The 19,688-nt window shown below is 40.4% G+C and overlaps 2 protein-coding genes across 13 annotated transcripts in view; one reads left to right on the top strand and one right to left on the bottom strand.

Annotated features, from left to right (window-relative positions):
• Window positions 1–1,550, top strand: part of FNBP1L (formin binding protein 1 like) — a 50,495-nt gene extending 48,945 nt beyond the window's left edge. For all 3 annotated transcript variants that reach the window (XM_064719891.1, XM_064719889.1, XM_064719890.1), the window contains one exon: window positions 354–1,550. In XM_064719891.1, the coding sequence (XP_064575961.1) occupies window positions 354–532 (179 nt within the window). In that variant the 3' untranslated portion in view covers window positions 533–1,550. The remainder of the gene's footprint in view (window positions 1–353) is intronic.
• Window positions 1,551–4,580: 3,030 nt separating this feature from the next.
• Window positions 4,581–19,688, bottom strand: part of BCAR3 (BCAR3 adaptor protein, NSP family member) — a 94,995-nt gene continuing 79,887 nt past the window's right edge. For all 10 annotated transcript variants that reach the window (XM_064719883.1, XM_064719882.1, XM_064719884.1 and 7 more), the window contains 9 exons: window positions 15,595–15,723; window positions 14,060–14,502; window positions 13,382–13,482; window positions 10,997–11,631; window positions 8,242–8,357; window positions 7,315–7,486; window positions 6,997–7,120; window positions 5,946–6,158; window positions 4,581–5,158 (listed from right to left, as the gene is read on the bottom strand). In XM_064719883.1, coding sequence (XP_064575953.1) covers window positions 4,971–5,158; window positions 5,946–6,158; window positions 6,997–7,120; window positions 7,315–7,486; window positions 8,242–8,357; window positions 10,997–11,631; window positions 13,382–13,482; window positions 14,060–14,502; window positions 15,595–15,723 — 2,121 coding nt within the window. In that variant the 3' untranslated portion in view covers window positions 4,581–4,970. The remainder of the gene's footprint in view (window positions 5,159–5,945; window positions 6,159–6,996; window positions 7,121–7,314; window positions 7,487–8,241; window positions 8,358–10,996; window positions 11,632–13,381; window positions 13,483–14,059; window positions 14,503–15,594; window positions 15,724–19,688) is intronic.

Here is a 19,688-nt window from a genome sequence, read left to right as displayed (position 1 = left end):
GACTGTAAGGCATGGATGATTTGTTATAAAGAAGACAGGTAAAATGATTTAAAGCAAATTACATGTGTGAGTAACTAATTGCTTAAAAGATCAATGAAGGTACTTTATAAATTACTTTAATTCATGAGCAGTACTTGTGCTGTTTTAAGATAAATATTAGCACAGCTATTGGAAAATACTCAGCTTTACAAATTGGGACTGGGTTTTTTTCTAAGTCTGTTTGGCCATATGTTCTCTTGCACAGATTTTTCATGCTTCCTGTTTATATATAATTTGGAAACTATGCCTTGGGAAAAAGATGACTTGAAATTCTGTCTGAAGAGTAAGAATTCCTTGCCTCTTGTTCTTCCCAGGTCATAATGAAGGCACCCTAGCAATGAAAGAAGGGGAAATTTTGTACATTATTGAGGAGGACAAAGGAGATGGGTGGACAAGAGCTCGAAGACATAATGGAGAGGAAGGCTATGTGCCAACATCATATATAGATGTAACGCTAGAGAAAAACAGCAAAGGTGCAGTAACCTATATCTAACAGTAAAACTGGCAGCTCTCAGTTGTACATTCCCTAGGGAAAATAGTGGAAAAATTGTAAGTTATACAGACTTATGGAAAGAGTTACAGAATCAGAAGTCAACAATGATCTGTTGTTTCCATGGGGGGTTAGCTGTAGTTCTTTCAGAGATGACCACATTAAATTATGCATCTAACACTGGTCTGTAATTTTGACCAATGTCTTCTGCTTTCCTGCTTTACAAAGCACTAAATCCAATTCAGCTATTGAAATGAAAAAGACCAAGATTCCTGCTTGTTCTGTGGAATTCTTAGTTTTTATAGAGAACTGAAAAAATACTTAAGTTTTAAAAATCTCTAAGATTTATTGTTCCCACTTTTATGACTTAAACTGTATTCTTAAAACAGAGATCTTTTTCCTCTAATAACTAACTGAACTCAGTTACTGAAAATTATTAATTTCCTTCCTTAGCAAATACTTGGCAGCTTTCACTTCTTAAACAGGAAAATGTTTTCTGATTCTGAAAGTTCAACAAAAATACTCAGGAAAAAACATTATGATTAAGAAGGACAGAAAGTCCATTGACCCATCTCCTTTCTTTTCAGTACTTGTAATGTAGAATGTTCTGTATTGGACATGATGTCATTGTTTTAACTCTAGATACCTTGAACAAACAAAAAAAGATCACATGTAGTGCTTGATGTCTTACTGGAAACTCTCTGCTCCTGATGAGGGAATGATTTTATACTCTTAATCTGTGCCTGTAAACTAAGTCTTTGAATTGTATTGTGTTTAGTCTGAAGACAGTGTCTTAAATGTACAGTAATTATCCTCACTGTTAAATCACTGAGGACTGGAAGCTGCATTGCACAACTTGATTACTGGAAAAAAGAAGCTGATTTTGTATTTCTAATGAGAATTTGTGGCATTAAGTAGAAGGCTAATGTTTAGCCACTGAGAATGGCCTGTTAGAACTGAGCACGCTCCTCTGTCTTCTAAAGGCCTTCAGTAACTTTGTTCTTTTCTTTTTCCTCTTGGACTGCAGGTTCCTGAAGCGGGTTTCTGAGAAAATGGGCGAGATCTTGAAGGAGGTTACATGCAGCTGCTGGGGGGGGGGGGGGGGGGAGGGGAGGGGTGCTAGACTGGGAGGCCCAAGGGACAAGCTAGTTGCATGAATGCATGCAGACATACATTTAGTAGTCACTAACATCTTAGCATCTCCATATATAGGTAAGGATGTACTACAAAACCTTCAATTTGTGCAGGAAAATAAGAGTTCCATAACCAGAGCAAAAAGGCTACTGCTCCTAAAATTGCTTTGTTTTCATTGTCCTAGGTTGTCCCAGGTGCACAAACTATATTTTAGCTTGTGCACCATTTTAATTTTCTCAAAGATGCTCATTTCCAACTCACTTTTATTGGCAGTCCTTTAGAGCCCTGTGTCAGTTATCAGTCTGCCTGTGCCACCTCCATGCTCGCCGTTAACCTCCTCCTGCATGCCTAGGACAGTCAGGCATGTTCTGAGTAACACTTTGCCATCATTGCTCATCTTGTTTTGTAACAAACCATTTTCTTTAAATATCTTCAGCACTAGAGTTTCATCCCAGTATCCATGTATGCTGCTATAACAATACCACTGCAACCATCATTACATTCCAGATGTCTGGCATAACTGATAAGCGACTGTAAAGTATTTTGTTAATTTGGGGGAATAATGCATCTCAGCTCTAGCCTACAATGCAGTCAAGAGAAACTCCTAGAACTGTGGTCCACCTTCAGCCCTTCAGTAACCTGTTGTGAGCACTGACAGCCTGGAGCACAACCAGAGGATTCACCACTGCAAGTTAATGACTGTTTTCAAAAGTCAACCACTTGCCATTCAACTGCTGCCTTAAACTAGAGTGCCTAAATCTGTTGTTTGCCAACACTACCACTTACAGTATCCCACAAAGGGCTTTGTGTCTCAGCTCTTTCACAGTGCTGCAGCTGCTGAGGTAGCCACGGTAGGTGTTTCCTAGAGCTCTACTTTACTGGATACATGGTGCATCCATGAATTTTATACATTGAAACGTGTATCTCTTCATTTGACTTTAATATTTTTTTAAAAGATTTTTATGGAAACTGTCTTTTAGTTTTTCACTATGACGTTCCAATTTCAATTACTGCAGTGCTAGTCCATTTCCAGGTGATGCTTCATTGTATGGACCAGGTGACATTTGAGTGAAACTTCGTAATGATCTTTGTGCACTTTTACTTGTAAACAATTGAAATTTGGATATGTTTATACGTGTAAATATAGTTGTCTGCAGTGCCCCTATTGCTTATGTTGTCTTGCCTCCCATTTGTGGTTCTATTGATAAATACATCATATCTGATTGATTAGGGTGATAAGAATTAGACTAGAGATGTTGGGGGGAGGGACACTTACATCAACACAAGCTTGTCAACCCAGCCACCTGCTGTTTGGCAGTGTATTATGGAAGAATAATTAATTAAAACATCCTGTTTTTCTGGGGTCTGAAGCAATATGTGGATGCAGCAGTGCTGGATTCTTTTTCATTTCAGTGTTATTAGGAACTGTACTACCAGTAAAACTGAATTTGAGTGACTTGTGTAGAGGTTTATTCCTTTTGTTATGTATACCACTATTACACAGCTTGACCTAGTGTATTATGGGGCCTATTAAACTCTAAAGTTTAGATTTTTGGAGCTTGTATACAGGGTTATTTATATAATAATGTGACATTACTCAATACTGACAAAACTACTTAGGTAGTTTTTTGGGTTTGGGCTTCTTGGGGGGGGGTTGTTGGGATTGGGGTTTTTTTCCTTGTTTTTTTTTTCCTTTTTTAAAATTTAGTACTTTTTTTTATTTTGGAGAAAACTCAGTGATCTTTGTGGGTCCCTTCCAACCCAGCATATTCTGTGATTCTGTAGTTCTGTGAAGAGGAAGAAATGTGATCTGTGTATTTTCTGGTTAAGGGCCTGTGGTCTGCCTGGCTAACAGCCTAGGAGGTCAGTAATAACACTTCCTGGTAAAAGACTAAATGTTCTTTTCACACTACTGTTTGTTTTTCTGAAACCAGGATTTGCTTCCTTTGGAGGCAGGTTGCTTTCAAGAGGGATAGTGCAACTTGTATGAGGGTTATTAAACATAGGAAAAAGCATTTGTACTTGCACAGCTTATAAATCACTCTAAAATTCTGAACGTAAGTTGTCTTAAAGAATCAATCAGACATTTTCCAGTAATTTTTTAATCCTTTTTTGTGCACATGTTGATTTCCTAAATGTTAAATGCTTTGTTTAAAAATAGTGTTCTCTGTTGAGAATATTTTCATGGAATAAAAAATCTTTTCATGGTCTAAGTTATTAGCTTCCCCATTTGTCTTCTGTTAAGATTGCCAAGCACATGTTCAGTATGAGGTCTGTAAAGTCTTGTTCTGGAGGTAAAAACCTCTGCTGAGATTGTAGCTAGGAGGAACAGATCTGGGGCTGGTTTTGTTGTCATCCTACTCCAGTGCTGTAAGAAGCTTACTGACAACGAGCACATGCAGCTCTGACTTAAATATTTGTACAACATCTCAGGACAACTCTTTGTCACCAGTTCTGCACATAAAGTGGGATTTGCTGCTAAGACTCTTTGTATAATGAACTGTGTGCATGGTGATTTCCTGTAAAAAAGTGGTAACACCTTATGCTTTGTCTTCATCCAAGGAAAAAGTACTTACCAAAGTGATTCACCTCAGTAAATGAAGCAAGTTTAATACATACATACACCCACATTTACTCATGTCTGAAAGCATTTTAATTATCTGGATTGTTTGTTCTTGCCATTTCATCATTCATTCCTGGCAGCATAGCTGTTGTGCAGGCCCCAGCAAAAGCTGAAGTACTACAGAGGCTGTCTTGAAAAAAAGGGGAAGTTGTCCCAACACATACACAGCCTGCTTTCATAGGCACAGTGAAGTCTGAGCCTTCTGGTTACAGATAAAGGATCATTTCTGCAACTTGCAGTGTTTCTGTGATTTGTAAATATGCAAATTTTTTTCCATAAAGATACACTTCACAATTCTATCTACAGTGGTTTTTATATTCATTAAAGGACTATTATACAACAAATTTCCTGCCATGTCAGATAGATTAATTATCATTTTATTTACACTATTTGCTTCATCTTAATATTAAGATGCCAGTGCCCTTACTCCTTGGCATCATTGAAACTCCTTGGCCTCACTTTGGGGAAATAAAGGGATAACCAGTTTAGAGGGATCAGTAAATGACTTGGTGACACAGTAAATAAATAATTTGTTTAGAAATCAGTAGTTTTAAAACAAGTGTGCATTGTGCAGTTAAAAGTTCTAAACATCTTGTGAAATGCAAGAAGTTTGTGCAGTATCAAATTGCCATAAGAATGCTAAGGTTATTTCAAGTATATCACTTAAATAGTGTTTCCAGAGTCTTATATACTTAATTGTTCCACCAGCCTCACTGGAGGAGGCTCCAGTTTTCGGGAAAGTGCAGTTAAGATCCGGCTGAATTTCTCGTATCTCTCACTTTGATTAACTTGCGCTCCTTTGCTGCCCCAGAGCAATCTCATTTGAAATTCTGTCTTGAAGATTTCACTCAGCTCTTCATCTGGCTGGAAACCTAGTAGGTAAAAAGAATCCCACAGTATCACCACCAGGAATTTTTTTTTATTCTGTAGAAATGGCTTTTAAACTGTCTTCTCTCCAAATAAGCTGCACTGGGCTCTGTTTGCACAATGATTTTAACAAGCTCATAAAAAAAACCTTTCCAGCTTTGACATTCTGGTAACACTGATGGCTCTAAGGACACTGGGATAGGCTGGCCTTGCTCAGTTCTAATGTCTAGAACTGTCATTGCAGGCAGACCCTCAGTATCCTTACGGACGTGTACATGCTGCCTGCAGAAATTGCTGTATTTCTCCCCACTCCCTTAACTTTTCCACTGCAAGTTTGAACAATAAAGTCACATTGTTAACATGCTGCTGCTTTCTGGCCACAAGTGGTCACAACCTCAGTGCTGCAACTTGCACCATTGTAAAGACTCTTAGGGTAGTGTTTTAACTGTAATAATCAGAGTAGGAATTTTATCTTGTACAGAAGATAGGAAGTTATCCTCAGTCTGCACTGTACTTCTGTTCAGTTGCCAGAAGGGTCAGCATATTGAGTCATGAGAACTTAGAGTATGTTTAGCAAAAATGCTTGCTGTAGTGATGAGTAATTTACTGTCTGCTTTTAAACAATATTAATGTTGTCCTCAGACCGAATTTCCTATTTCCTGCAGGACACTTGCTGCTCTCTCAGCTCCTGCCAAAGATCAGGATTTCTCTCCCTGACCTGCAGGGGCCCGTGGCAGGCAGGCAGCAGCCCCAGCTGGGCTGGCAGTGCAGCAGAGCCCCCCTCTCTCTCACCTTGCAGCAGCTGCTGTGCCCTCAGGCGGAAGGTCTCGGCGTGCTGCGCGATCAGGCGTGCTGTGCCCAGGTGCCTGAGCATTATTTCACCACTCTGGTCACTGCTTTCCCACAGCTCCATGCCTTCAAAAATAACAGCTTGGCGCTCCAGCAGGGTAACAAGAGGCATCAGCAGTGGCACTGTTATGTTGTTCTGTGGAGCACTGATAGTTTCTGGAACAGAGAAATGATCATACATCTCATATCATCACACATTACTGTTAATTGAAGAAGGTATTGTAACTGCAGTGTCCTTTTTTAAGTTGGAAACTACTGTCTGTCTTCCATCTTTCAAATGGAGGACAGATAGCCTTCAAAAACCTTACCTTGAATATACCTGTCATACCAAGTTCCAGTGAACTGGTTGGGGAAGAAGACCAACACCAATTGGTGTTGGAAAGCTGCATTTGCTAGAGGGGAAAGTTCTGCTGAATTACTAGACAGTGGCACAGATTTTAAACATTTTCAAAATTGGTCATTCCAATAAAAAAAATCCAAGCAGCTAAAAAGTTTTCACTGTCTACCTGTTCTCTTGGAGAAATGTTCTGAGAAATTATTTTCTCTGCCTTGTGTCCCTCTAGAAACTAGAGCTACAGTGAATTTGGCACAGGGGCGCCTAATGTGCCCAGAATTACCAAACCCATTCTTTTTATTTTCATTGATCATCCTCTGATCTAACAGACAAAGCAAGAAGCAAAAGCTGCCAGAGGAGATTTTTTTTCCTGTTTTTTTGGCAAGATGATGCAATGTGTCAGTTTCTGTTTGACACAGAGGAAGTTGGGATGTGGGAAGAATGTTCTATTCTGCAGGGATACAGGCATTACAAACACATACTGATGTTTGGCTGGCGCACTCTGCTTCTGTTCATAATCATATGGCATTACACAAGTTTACATAATTTTAAGGTACAATGCACAGCTATGGAAAGAGCAGCTGCCTTATCTCCCCACACAGGAAATCAGTAAGGAGAGGGTTAACATGCCAAATAGAAACCCATGTCACTCATACTCACTAGTCCACTCATCTTGTCCTTCATGCAAAGCTTTGCAGGATGGTTTCAGCTGTTTTTCATACATGATGGCAGTCTGGGTATAACAGTGTCTTAGAGCTGTCCAGGTTTGTTCTAATCTGCTGACCTGTTCATGCAAAATGGAGAATACCCATTACTGGGTCCACAGCAGGAAAAGTACGCTGCTAGTCACAAAGTCACAGAACAGCCATGAAGACTATTCTGATGTTCTCTCTAGTCTTGAAGAAATGGCTCAAATTAAATTAAATAAGCCATCAAACAACTCCACATTTTGGAACATAAAGAGAAACAGATTTTTACCTGTGGCATTTCCAGTGCTTTCATAATAGCAGAAAATCCATATAAATCCCCTAGTGACTCCTTCAACTCCACAGCAACTTGGATAATCCTGTTTAATGTTGCTGCTCGATCTTCTACATTTCCTGTGCAACCCAAGATGTCAACAGCTATTCCTATTGCCATGGTATTGTGCCTGTAAGTGAAACAATTCATGCAACCAGTTATAAATTATTAAATTTACATGTGTTCAAAGATCAGTTCAAAGGTGAATTTTTATCTTGGCATGCCCAGCAAACTTAAGTCTTGCCAACATTTTTGCACCAAAACCAATAATGACATATGGGATAAATGCACACAGGCTTTCAATTAATGTTTTAATAAACTCTCCTGAGATGCTGTTAACTACACGAAATTCTGCTTAAGCACCAAATGAATGAACACTTATGGGAAAATTGCCCCAGTTCCCTTTGTCCTCCACATTCAAATCCTGTGACTCCTGCCCCCCAATATCTCAGCAATTAAACTACTACAATATGAAGCAGAAAATGTAGACCAGAACACCTTAAGTGCTCCCCCTTGACTTGTGCAGAGGTTTTTAAGAAACCTTTGCTAATAATTTTTTACTTTATTAGATCCTCTACATACTCAGATAGATTATGGGTCCCCTGAATTTTAGTTTCCTTGAGCTTGTAAAGGAGAGCTGATGGCATTCAGCTGTTCCTGCTTTCAACACCTTTCCCCTTTCCCTGTGCTACCTGGGACAGTTGCCTTATGACCTTAAGGAATCCGTTCCTAATCAAAACAAACGTACATACCATCCCAGAAATAATCTGTACATGTGAATTCATGAAACATGCAGGAGAGCACTCTTGAAGGAAATGAGAACAGTACAGCCAGGCTTTGAGCTTCTGGCCACCTGCCCTGGCAATGAGGAACAGGAGCATTTACCTCTCAATAAGGTCAAGGCGCAGCTGATGTCCATAAGGCAAGGTGATCAGCTCAAGACCAGAGTTCCCTCCCATATTCCTCCTCATCTCTTCAGAAACTTCTACTATCCTTGCCACCTGTGAAGTGCAAAAAACTCTGCATGAATTTTAAAACTAACATTTAAAAACACCCAAAAAACTCTAGCCACAGAGAAGTTCTCCATGTAAGTGCATGGCATACAGAGCTAAGTGTACAGCATGCAACACTGCAATACAGGCATCAGAGAAAAGCTTTATCCTATGCATGTTCAGTGCCTTACACAAAAAAGCCAAGGAAATAGTTTTTTTTGAAGTGATAAAGCCATCAGAAAACATAAAAGCTGTAACCCCAATGCTTTATCAACCTCCATCCTGTGCAGGTTCCAGGAAATGCAGTGCACTCTCAGCCTGATCCTTGTCAGGCACTGCTCTTCGCCTTAAGGACATACATGCTTGCTTTGCCTTTTTCCTTTCTACAAAAACTACTGCTCAGAACATTTTTGGTTACATCACAGGGTCCTAAAGAAGAATTAGGTTCACAAAAGTTCATAAAGATGAAGGACACAATGATGAGGGGCTAAGGAAGTCAGTGTGTGAAAGCTGACACCCTTACCCATTTGTCTTTGCCTCTTAAACAGATTGCATTAGCTACTGGTTATCTCAATAGCAATTGTAATTGCTAATAATAAGCAAAACCACATGAATATGATGGTGTAGGATTATCTGCTGGTTAACATAGTTATGTTAACATAGTATGTTAACATAGTTACTAGCCAATCTGCCTGCAATATTCTGGTTATCACCCATCAGCAGGCTTTTTTGGCTGTGAAACGATGAAAGTGATCTGGGCTGCACAACAAGCCTCACCAGTACAAAACAGCACTGTAGAAAAACCTGTTTCACTTCTAGAGAAGCAGGAGTGATGTGAAGACCCTGAAGACACCGGTTGCTAGTGCATCACAAATATGCAACTGGCAAACACTCACCTCATCACTTACATTTGGGGGATTCCTTATTTGAAATGTCATTATTTAAAAGGCAAACTGAACTACTGATGACACACACAGAGGATACATGACCTTTAGCCTGGGATCTCAGTACAAAGCATTCATTCTGGCCCGATTCACAAGCCAATCCCATTGCATCATGCAGTTCTTATCAGAGCAGTCTACAGAACAAGTTGCCAGTAAATGACAGGCATTGGCTCAGCACTTGGAGGTGAACATCAAACAGACTTCTCTACCTGTCCCAGCTAGTTACTGTTCCTGCTCCAAAATCCAAAAATCTGTTTATGCAAAGCCCTCCAATGACTCTTAATTAATTCCGGCAGGCTACCTGGTGCCTTAGTTCCATTGCAAAGTTTACAGTATTTAAAATAAGTACTCTAATAATGAGCTAATTGAATATTATATACATGCATATAAACTCACTACTTCTCTAAGGCATGCATATCCTATGCCTTTAAGCAACACACTCTTTAACAATATATTAAAGATAAATTAGGGCGGGCAGAAGGAAGGAAAAGGTGAATTTTGGAACTAAAATGTTAGAGAATGCTGTTAATACTCTTGGAACCATAGTAAAGAAACCTCAATCTACCACTTCTGAGAAGAGTGAGGAGTTGTGGCGCTGAGTTTTTCTGAGTCCCCCTGTCTGCATGAGGCCTCACTTAGCAGCAGCCCACAGTGCTACTGAGGAAGGCAGAAGCTGTGTTTGCTGCTGGCAGCCCCCAGCAGCTGGCAGGGCTCAGGGAACTGCCCCCTCCTCAGACCTTCATCAGTGCAGCAGCACCAGCACAGTGCTACTGATGGGCTGCTTCTGGAGCATCACCACTGCCACTTCCCCTCCTGTCTGCAGTGCCCAGGAAGGAGCCACGTGTTTCGCTTCTCAAACTCTTCTTACAAGACTAAAACTGCCAAAGTCCAACAAAGCTTGAGGGTTAGATACCCACCAGAGCATTTGATTCCTGTGGCTGCTCTGCAGCACGTACAGCACTCAGTCATGCCAGCAAAGTAATGCAGATTTTAATGCAGCTACATTCCTTTAATTACACAAAGTCATCATCTCATTAGGAGATGATTCTTCTGTCATTCTGTTCCATTAGCTGATCTCCTGGCAGCTGACCAAAGTCTACAATGTGAAGAACAGTTCTCTGTGGTTTTTTACATCTTTCTGAGCAATTCCACTAGCACAGTTCTCTAACAAGAGAGAAGAGCACAAGTCCTGATAGCCATTTTCCCACAGCACCTACCCAGCTGGAAGAGAGGAACTCAGACAAAGATTAGGAGAGCAGCTGGTTTTGGAAGTTTAAATATTTAATTCCACTGAACATTGTATATAATGACCATGTGGCAACCAGGTAATGTCTCCCTGCTCTTTGCCCTAACCAGCAATTTCCTTTTGTGAGCAGTTCTCCCCACAATGCTTTACAGCATAGAGAGCTCTTCCTCCAATACAGGAGAAAGGCTGAATCACAGGTATGCAGCAACTGATAGGAGATTTAAAAGACATACGGAACTTAAAACCTTGAGTCTAAAGTCAAGCATGATGAGAGAGCTTTAGTCCAAGGTGTTTGTGAATATTCTTATTCTTCAAATGGAAAACAAACACTCTAAAAATTCCTGCAAGTAATACAAACATTAAATTAGCTGCAAAGCTACCCATTATTCTTTTCAAATCAGTTCTTTAAAAAGTCTAAACTGGCACAGTATAAAATAAAACACATGATTTTTTTTTACCTTGCAGTCCATTCTAAGAATATGCTGTGCAATAATCTTTGGGTTATTGTTGGTGAAGAGCTCCTTAACTTTTCTTAACATGGATGTTTCCAATGGTTTGTTTTCAGGAGGAAGTAGTTTGGATTCAAAATCATTCGGTTTAAAACTAGACTCTGTCTCATAAACAGGTGCAGAAAAGATGCTGTCTTCTTCAGCCATCTGAGCTGGAGCTTCCAAAGGATCTGCAGGGCTCATTGCAGGATCATCATCAAGGATCAAATAGCTTGTTTCAGAGTTCCTGAATGTTGCCCTCTCCTTTTGAGCCAGATGTTCCACATAGCTGTTCTTCTGACACAAGGGTTGTTTTGCTGCTGTGGGATGTCTGGCAGGGTTTAGTTCACAGTAGTGTCCTTCAGAGCTGTGGGAAGCCGAAGGAGAATCTGGGGGCTTCATCAGGGGGGCTTTGCTGGGTTTAGGGGGAGGCTTTGGACAGAGCTGACTGTCTGATCCTCTAAGAGCTTCCCCTAGCTGTGACTCTGAGATGACTTTCTGAACAACTGTGGGGCTTAGAGATGGTTCACTGCCTGTTCTAAATGCAGGTGAGCTTGGACAGGAGTTTGCATCTGCTTCAGGTAATCGAGATGGATGTCTTGAACCTGCAGGGGGAAAAAATGTTTTAGAAGGCCAAAATACATACAATTCCTGGTGCCTGTGCCAGGGTCCATCTCCTAATGCTATTTCCTAAGGATAATATTCACAGATCATGTCAATTATTTGCTGGCAAAATTGTGTATTTTGAGGAATGACCTAGCCAGCAAATTCCATTCACTTGCTGATCCTCCCAAAATCCCAAATACATGGAACAGCTGCACCATAGTATTATTCTGTGGTAATGCTGACAATTCTTCCAGTCCCTGCTGCATACATAGGGTATCCTGTCAGAGCTGGATGGCCTCCATGGCTTGGAATAGGAGGTTTCTTTGTAACCTGATCTATGCTATAAAAACAGCAACTTCCAGCTGTATCACATACAAGATGAGTCATTTCTGAGAATGACATGTTTGAGATGAAAGCAAAACTTCCCAAAGTCAAGCCTGAACCTGAACTAAGGTATGGAAGGAATGAACTTCAGAAATGCTAATCTTTTTTGTGAAACAGAGCTAGTTTGAAGAGCTGGATCCATGTACTTCTGTGTATTTATGCCTCATCCTGTACCCTTGGCATCCGATAAGGGATTGAGTCCTGTGTCAGACATCCCCAATCTGCAATTCTCAGAGCATTTGCTGGTATCTAAGCAAAGTGGCCAATTGCACTGTGTGGGTGTTACTGCTTGATTACAGATAGAAAACAAAAACTCCAAATCACAGGCTGTCACCACCCTTAAGCAATATGATAACAGGACCTGCTCAAAGGATCCTATGACAAAATGCACAGCAAAACTCTTCAGGCTGTTGTAGTACCAAAATAAAAGTATCTGCAGCTACAGACTGGAATAATCAATTCAAATAGAGGGACAGAAGCCTGCCTTATAAATGCCTGTGCATCCCACTGTTAAAACACAGGAGCACACTCTTTCTATCAAAATACAGTCTCACTGTACAAATACTTAATGTTCTCTTTATCATGAGAACTCTTCCTACAATAGGCATGAAGAATTTTAACAGTACCACATTGAAAAAAAGCAGCCGTGGAAGTCAATACTCGTTTGTCCACATGGGAAGAGATGCATTATTGCAAGCTTCTATACACAAGTGTGTTAGTATGGAAACAACTGCTTAAACCTTTGAAGAATCTGAGAAATGAAATGCCCCAAGTGTTATCACACCCTGGATCCCTTGCTTAGGATGGCAGTGGCCACAGAACAAAACAGCAGCAAAAGGAACAAAAAGCAAAAGGGATGGAGGGTAGAGAGATTGAGTGAGATGGAAGAACAGAACTGAGTACAAAAGCCATGGAAGTGTTTGTCTCCTAGTGAGAAACATTACCTTATCTGCATAGTTTACCCTGAGAAAAAGTGGTTACCAGGATTTCCATGAAACACCACTTCTACTTAAAAATGTTTTGTCAGAAAGACATGAGTGAAACAAGCCAGTTCTTGTCAAGCAGAAGTGAGGAAAGGTAATACCATTAAAAAAGGTATTAATGTCAACCACAGCTGTCATTTCTTTGGTGTGGAAGCCTGCTGAGTTGGGCTCTAAGGTTCTCAACTACTGGGTGCATAGTAAATAAAAATCCTGTTCCAGTGGCTTGAAGAGAAACAGTGTGCTAACACAGCTTACAGTGGCCATTAATATAATGTATTTACAGTACTCAGAACATTCAGCAGTCTCACTTTGGGCTGAAGGGTAACAGACCACCTGGACACACACCAATTCTAAGTATGAAACTTCTAATTACAAAACATACCTATTAGCAGATAGCTCTCTGACTGGTGAGCCTTTAAAGGGAATCTTTTCTCCAGAACGTGATCCAAACTAGCTGGCTGGCTACCACTTTTTTCTTTGTTTCTAGGGTAAACAAAAATGCAAACAAAAACATATCAATATATGCAGCACTTAAAATACATATCTAACTGCCAGAATATATCATAACCAGTGCAAGGATCATTAGCTTTCCACTTGGACGGCTTATGATAATAAAAGGTACTTCATTTATTCATAAACTGCTGTTGTAGTGGCAGTGAAATGGGCTATACTATGTGTCACCCTGCAGCATTTATGAAGGTATTTCCTTTCTAATGGAACATTTGATTCAGACACTGAAATTAGGATCCATTATCCCACACTTGGAGTTTTTATTTCAGGAGTCAACTATGGAAAAACAGACTGCTCTGGAGCAGCAGCAAGATGTTATTTTAATTCTTTGTCTTACATGGTCAGGATTTGCCAAGTCCCTGCAGTGCTGTTGTGCTTCCAGAGTCTACATTTGTTCTCACTTTGTGGATTTGTCAATCCTTTGCTAACAATCAGCCAACCCTCATGCCCAGTATTCCATCTCAAGTCAGAGTGAAAACTCACATCATCTCCACCAGGAGCTGATGCACTTACTGCATTTCCTTCCACAAGGACAGCAAAATTAAGGTACCTCAGAAGATTTCCTCTGGGTATGCTCTGCTCCGGGGACTGCATGCTGGATGTACCAAGACTCAGCCTTTTTGCACTTTCTGTTTTTCCTCCAGGGGTGCTTGGCTCTTTTTGCTGGACTGGAGTTACACCATATTTTTCTTCTAGACACCTGAGAGGCACAGTCCTGTTGATAGGCTGAAAAATAATTGCTCCACTCTGCTTTGATATTGGTGTGCGGCTCCCAACATAGTATCTGACTAAGCCAGGGAGAGTGTCAAAACTTTCCAGTTCAAACTGATACTGAACACGACAGTAGGCTTCATTGAGTCTCAGAACTGTTTTGTTGATTTTAAAATGCTGAGGGGTATTTTTCCACTGACAGGTAAGAACAAAGTTCCCAGGACTGGAGAGAGAATCCCTAATCAGAAAATCTCCATCTCTCTGAACTAGGCCTTCTGCCACCTTTGAGGAAAAAGAATTACATAAAAAATTACTTCCAGAATCAGAAAACAATACATTACAACAAAATATTCTTAAACACAGGAATTAATTTGGCTACTATGCAAGAATACATAAAGTCACAAATACAAAGCAAAGCATGAAGTGTGGTAGAAGAATTATGTCTCCAATTCTTAGTTAAAAGCTCATCCCACAACAGAGATCTGAAAGGGCTTCTTGGAGGGAGCCAGCAGACAGAAGCTGACCCACTTCTGCATGTGTATTTCTTTTAGTTTGGTAATAGAAAATAAGGCATGAAGGGAAAGAAGTAACCCAGGATTCTAAGTTTAAAGCATCTGAATATAGTCACACTGAAATTTAGAAGCCATTAATACAAGATCCTGGATTCTGCCCTTTCATTGTTACCTTATGTGACAGAAGCTTTCATTTTTTTTATTCTTTGTGAACACTGCATGTAAATACTACTGACTAGGAAGAGTCAGAGACCCCTTGTTATTCCCCCCTTGTTATTGAGAGTTATTCCTCTCATGAGTTGCAAAGGACGCCAAGAGCCAAGCGCCAGGGTGGCAGCCGAGCCGGCCCTGCCCCGGGGCTGAGGGAGGCCCGCAGGGGGAGCTCCAGCGGCTCCGGAAGCTCCGGCCCAACCTCAGCCTAACCGCGTCTGTAACTGCGTTTGTAAGGATCAAAATGTAAGTGACTGAATTGATTTTGCTGCAGTTCTTTCTTCCTCTCCCCCAGGTTCCAAGCGCAAGAAAGAAAATAAACATTTTAACTTTCATTAAGAATACTGGAACAAATTAATGTCAGTGTTCTCTAAACAATATGTGCTCATAGTATTCTTACACAAAGCTAAAATTCCATTTCCAGATTTATTCAGTGCACAAAAATCCTGAAATGTATCTATTTCCCACCAGGGTCTACCCTGAATCCTTCCTCTGCCTCATTTTATGCCAAGTTGTGATAAATACCACAGCTTTCATACAAATAGGCTTTATGCTCCTACTGAATGAGTTCAGAGATGTGTAGAGCACATCAGTGAGATTCTGCCAGTCTGCAGAAGCTCAGAGCACACCTGGCAGAGCAAAGAGCACCTACCTGCCGGGGAATGCGTCCGTGGTACCAGGCATGGCTGCGCAAGTCCTCACTGCTCAGCTGCAGCTCTTCCTCCAGCTCCTTCTTCAGCTTTTCCGGGCTGTTGTCCATAACCTGCCTCTCCCTAGAAAACTGCAATAAAAGATTAAAAGCTTCAACTGTGCCAAGTTTAGTGATTAACATTTTACCTGGGTTATGACTTCCATCATATGACCTGCACTGGAATGCAGGTGCTGCTTTCAGCAGGCTGGCTTGGCTCTCCAGGCTGTGTTTGCAAAGCCCGGCATTGTGTGAGATAACGCGTGATTGTTCTACACCGCGTGGAACGGAGCACAGTGTTCTGCCTGTGCACCAAACTCATAGTGACACACCTACAAAGTCACTTCTCTTACTTCCTCTTTCCAATAAGAACCCTAACTATATCCAAAAATATGGAGCTGGACCCAAATGCCTGCTCCACTATTCTTCCTCCTGTTCAAACTTCCATTTTAAATTCAGATTCTTTCCCAGCAGCCCCCTTTGAAGCCATCCAGTTAAGAACATTCCAAATGCATCAAGACAGGCTAAGGTGGATACATTTAGTTGTTCAATATTTCTGTTGCCAAAGAACCAGTTTGCCAAAGTAAAATTTCAGTCTTAAAGGGCTTAGTCCTAACAGTCATTAAATCTGCATATCCAAGATATTCCCTTCCTAAAGGACAAAAGCTCTTGTTGCCCCTTAGCACAACAGGCATGAGTTTTGCTTGGAGATATCTCCGTCACCACTTACAACTACACTATGCAATTTTCTGGAAAATTTCTATCTTAATTTCTTTTTGGAGCACAGCTTTCATGCTGGCCCACTCTGGCAGGCTAATCCTTATGGATGCAGTGTTGCTAACAGTCAGGTGCAGGATCTTCTCTGGAGAAGCCACATTCTCTTTCATAAGCACTCAGAGGAGGGAAGTACTTTGAACTTCCTTTCATTCTCCAAGGGCTGGGACTCCAGCCCATCTTTGTTGTGCTGAAAAGTTTCAAAAGCCTGAGAACATGTTCAACACTGATCAAAGAATCAGAGTATACCCTCTCTTCAGAGAAAGACCATTAAAAAAAAAAAAAAAGAGGGATAAGGAGAGAGAGAGGCCCTCCAGCAAAATGCAGCATTTTGCTCCTGTGCATTATGGATTTTTTTCTTAGGTCTGGATATGAGCCAAAGCTCATGGGTTCCTTTAACTGACACACTGATTCAAATGAGGAACACATGCATTATTTAAAAAAGAGCTGGGAAGGCTTGCCCACCAATTCCTGTTCTTTCCATGAATTTTTTCTTCACAGTGAATACTCACAGCACCTAACTGTGGGAGCAGGTGGCACACATTTAACACTTCTTTCAATGACCTTCCCTGCAATTTCAGGCAGACTGAATTACAACAGATTACCAGACAGCAGATTTTCAGTGGAATAATGCCAGAGGAGGCATCCTGCTGCCAAGATAATTTAAACATGCTGGGAGCCCCGAGAAATTCTGAGATAAATTGTCCTCTTCTCTCCACTTTTCTCAGAAAAACCTAAGGCTTCTCTTAGGCAAATACTAGTAGCTAACATAGAAAGGCAGAAGATAAAAACAAGCTGGTAAAGAATCACTTTTCACTTTAGCTTCCCTTCTGGGCACCAGAATAGGGCGTTATTTGTCCATACAAATCTGGTTCAAAATGGACAAGCACTTTCATCAAGGAGAAAATTCTTTGTGCTTTTGTACATTAAGGTTTTGCATCAACTCCTATGCTTTATGAGAAGACTTTGCAGAAAGAAACCATGCCACTAGAGAAAGAAGACCTTGACTGAAAGGGCTCATTCATAAACCCATGTACAACATGAAGAGGTGAAGTTACTGGATGTACAAGGAGCCACAGAAGAGGCTTAGTGAGGACTGAAGTCCAAAAGCACATTCAAGTGTCAAAACATAGTCAGGGAAGGCCAAAAATGCCCCCTCTACTCCAATCCCTTGTGAGCTATCAGACCAGCAGAGGTGAAGGACCTCCGGCACACAACTGTCACTCGTATTTCCCAACTCAAATGGCTGGGAACCCATTTAAAGCTGACTGGCAATGATTCTAAAATTAACAGCCCTTTCACTACCACATCTTAGAGTACAATAGCAAGTTTTGTAGCATCTACACAAGCTGTAGGTAGAGTGAAGAGCACACAAACTGAGCTGAGGCTTTTCTAAAGCACAAAGAAATGTCTGGGGAACTTTTAAAATACCCCCTCCAGGGAAAACAAAAACATCCAGCTGCAACTTAGTACTATCTCCTTGTTTTATTTCTTTGCTTAAGACACTCTGTTGGCTCCTACTCAATGACAGAAAGAAAGCTGAATTTACATCTACAACTAGATAGTGAAGTGGATGGTAAAAAGAAATTTAAAAATAATCTAGGGAAAAACGAAAGACTTCCATGTATTTTGCAACAAAACACGGTTGAAACAACACAGGAAAGATTTCAGTTTAAATACTTTGAGATCTTTAATAGTAACAACCCTGTCAGATATCCCTGGAATAAAAAAGCAAATCAAGTCAGCAGCCACTGTTTTCAAATACAGATGCTTTTCCTGGCCTACAAAGAACTCCCCGTAAGCATGTGCTTTCCAGAACTGTTTGTTCACATTTTAGTTGCATTGTTTCCAATCCTGGTGCTATTTTAAGATATTTTTGCAATGCTGAGCTTTTGTGAACAGACCTGTTTTGTGAACAGGTCCTTAAAATAAAAATACGTAACTGCCTAGTAATACAATATTATCACCCTCTGGCAAAAGCCCTCAAGCCTACTTACATACACTGTGGAAAACCTAGAGGGCCAAGACGTTAGAAGGAGGGAAAAAATTTCAGTCAATAGTTATAAACTAAGAAACTCCTTGGCAGTTTATTATATTTCATAAAGATTTCTAATTCAGGGCCATTAATCTAATAGCAAACTGTGCTTATGGATGTAACAAGCTATCCTTAATGTTACATATTATTTTACTTTTTTTCCCCAAGCAAATGTTAATCTAGCATACCAAAACCTGGAAAATATCAAAATTCAAAGAAAAAAACCATCAAACTGTGATGTCATTTAGGGGAAATCTGAAGGGGACTTTACCTACCTACCACAATATGCTGTGCCTCTGAAATTTGTCAATGTATTTTGATGGGAATTTCTCACAATAATCTGCTGTTTATGCATCCAAGGGGTTCCTTTCATGTGAGTGTTTGGCACTCTTCGAAGGCAACTTGCTATACCAAGCTCCTGTGTCAACCATCCTAATGGATTTTTTCACATTAGATTTTGCTGAATAATCTACTCTATGAGGCTGGTAATAAACAAAGAGAAGTCCCACAGTTATTTCTGTATTGATATTAACTAATTACTCTCCAAGGTGATGATGTGTTTGGTTTATTTATTTATTATGTAGGTGTTTAAGTTTTTTTTGTTTGGTTGTGGATTTTTTTTCTTTTTCTTCTTTTTTTTTCCTAAACCAATTTGAATTATGAGGGAAAGGCTTTTAATTTTAGACACTGTTTGGAAGTGGTCCAAAATCTGTCATGCTAGAGCCCCTCATTCAGCTGAGATGAAGCCAAAATTCACATCATCTCTCTCTGTATCCCTCTGGCAAAGCATTATTTACGCAAAGCACAGCCAAGGTCTGTTACGGGTACAAGACTAGAGGGGGCCACATTCCCATCCAGTCTCAATTACTTCCTGGTGCTTTACACAGCTCTGCCAGGTGACAGTTACATGAGCCCAACAGGCAGCCTTGGAAACACCTGATTTCCTGTTGCCTTAGAGGAAAAAAGGTTTCAGAAAAAAAGAAAATAAAATGGTTATTAGGGAAAAATGAGAACAGCTTTGTGAAAACTGAAGTGTGATCTGAGGAAGAAAGTCAAGGCCATACCTTAGCCAAAATTTTAGTACTTTGTTTAAAGTTTTAATAAATGTACTGAATTCATCTAAACCAAACATATTTAAGATTCCTCATCAATCCCTCTTTTCTCCAACACTGGAGGCCTGCTATGTTTGCTTAAGTACACTGTGAATGCTGAACTGTGACTTTCTGACTGGGTAAAATCACTAGGTCCT

Source organism: Zonotrichia leucophrys, chromosome 8 (assembly GCF_028769735.1).
Source record: "Zonotrichia leucophrys gambelii isolate GWCS_2022_RI chromosome 8, RI_Zleu_2.0, whole genome shotgun sequence".
NCBI lineage: Eukaryota > Metazoa > Chordata > Aves > Passeriformes > Passerellidae > Zonotrichia > Zonotrichia leucophrys.
Note: the sequence above shows the minus strand (reverse complement) of the source record. Positions and strands in the feature narration are given on the sequence as shown.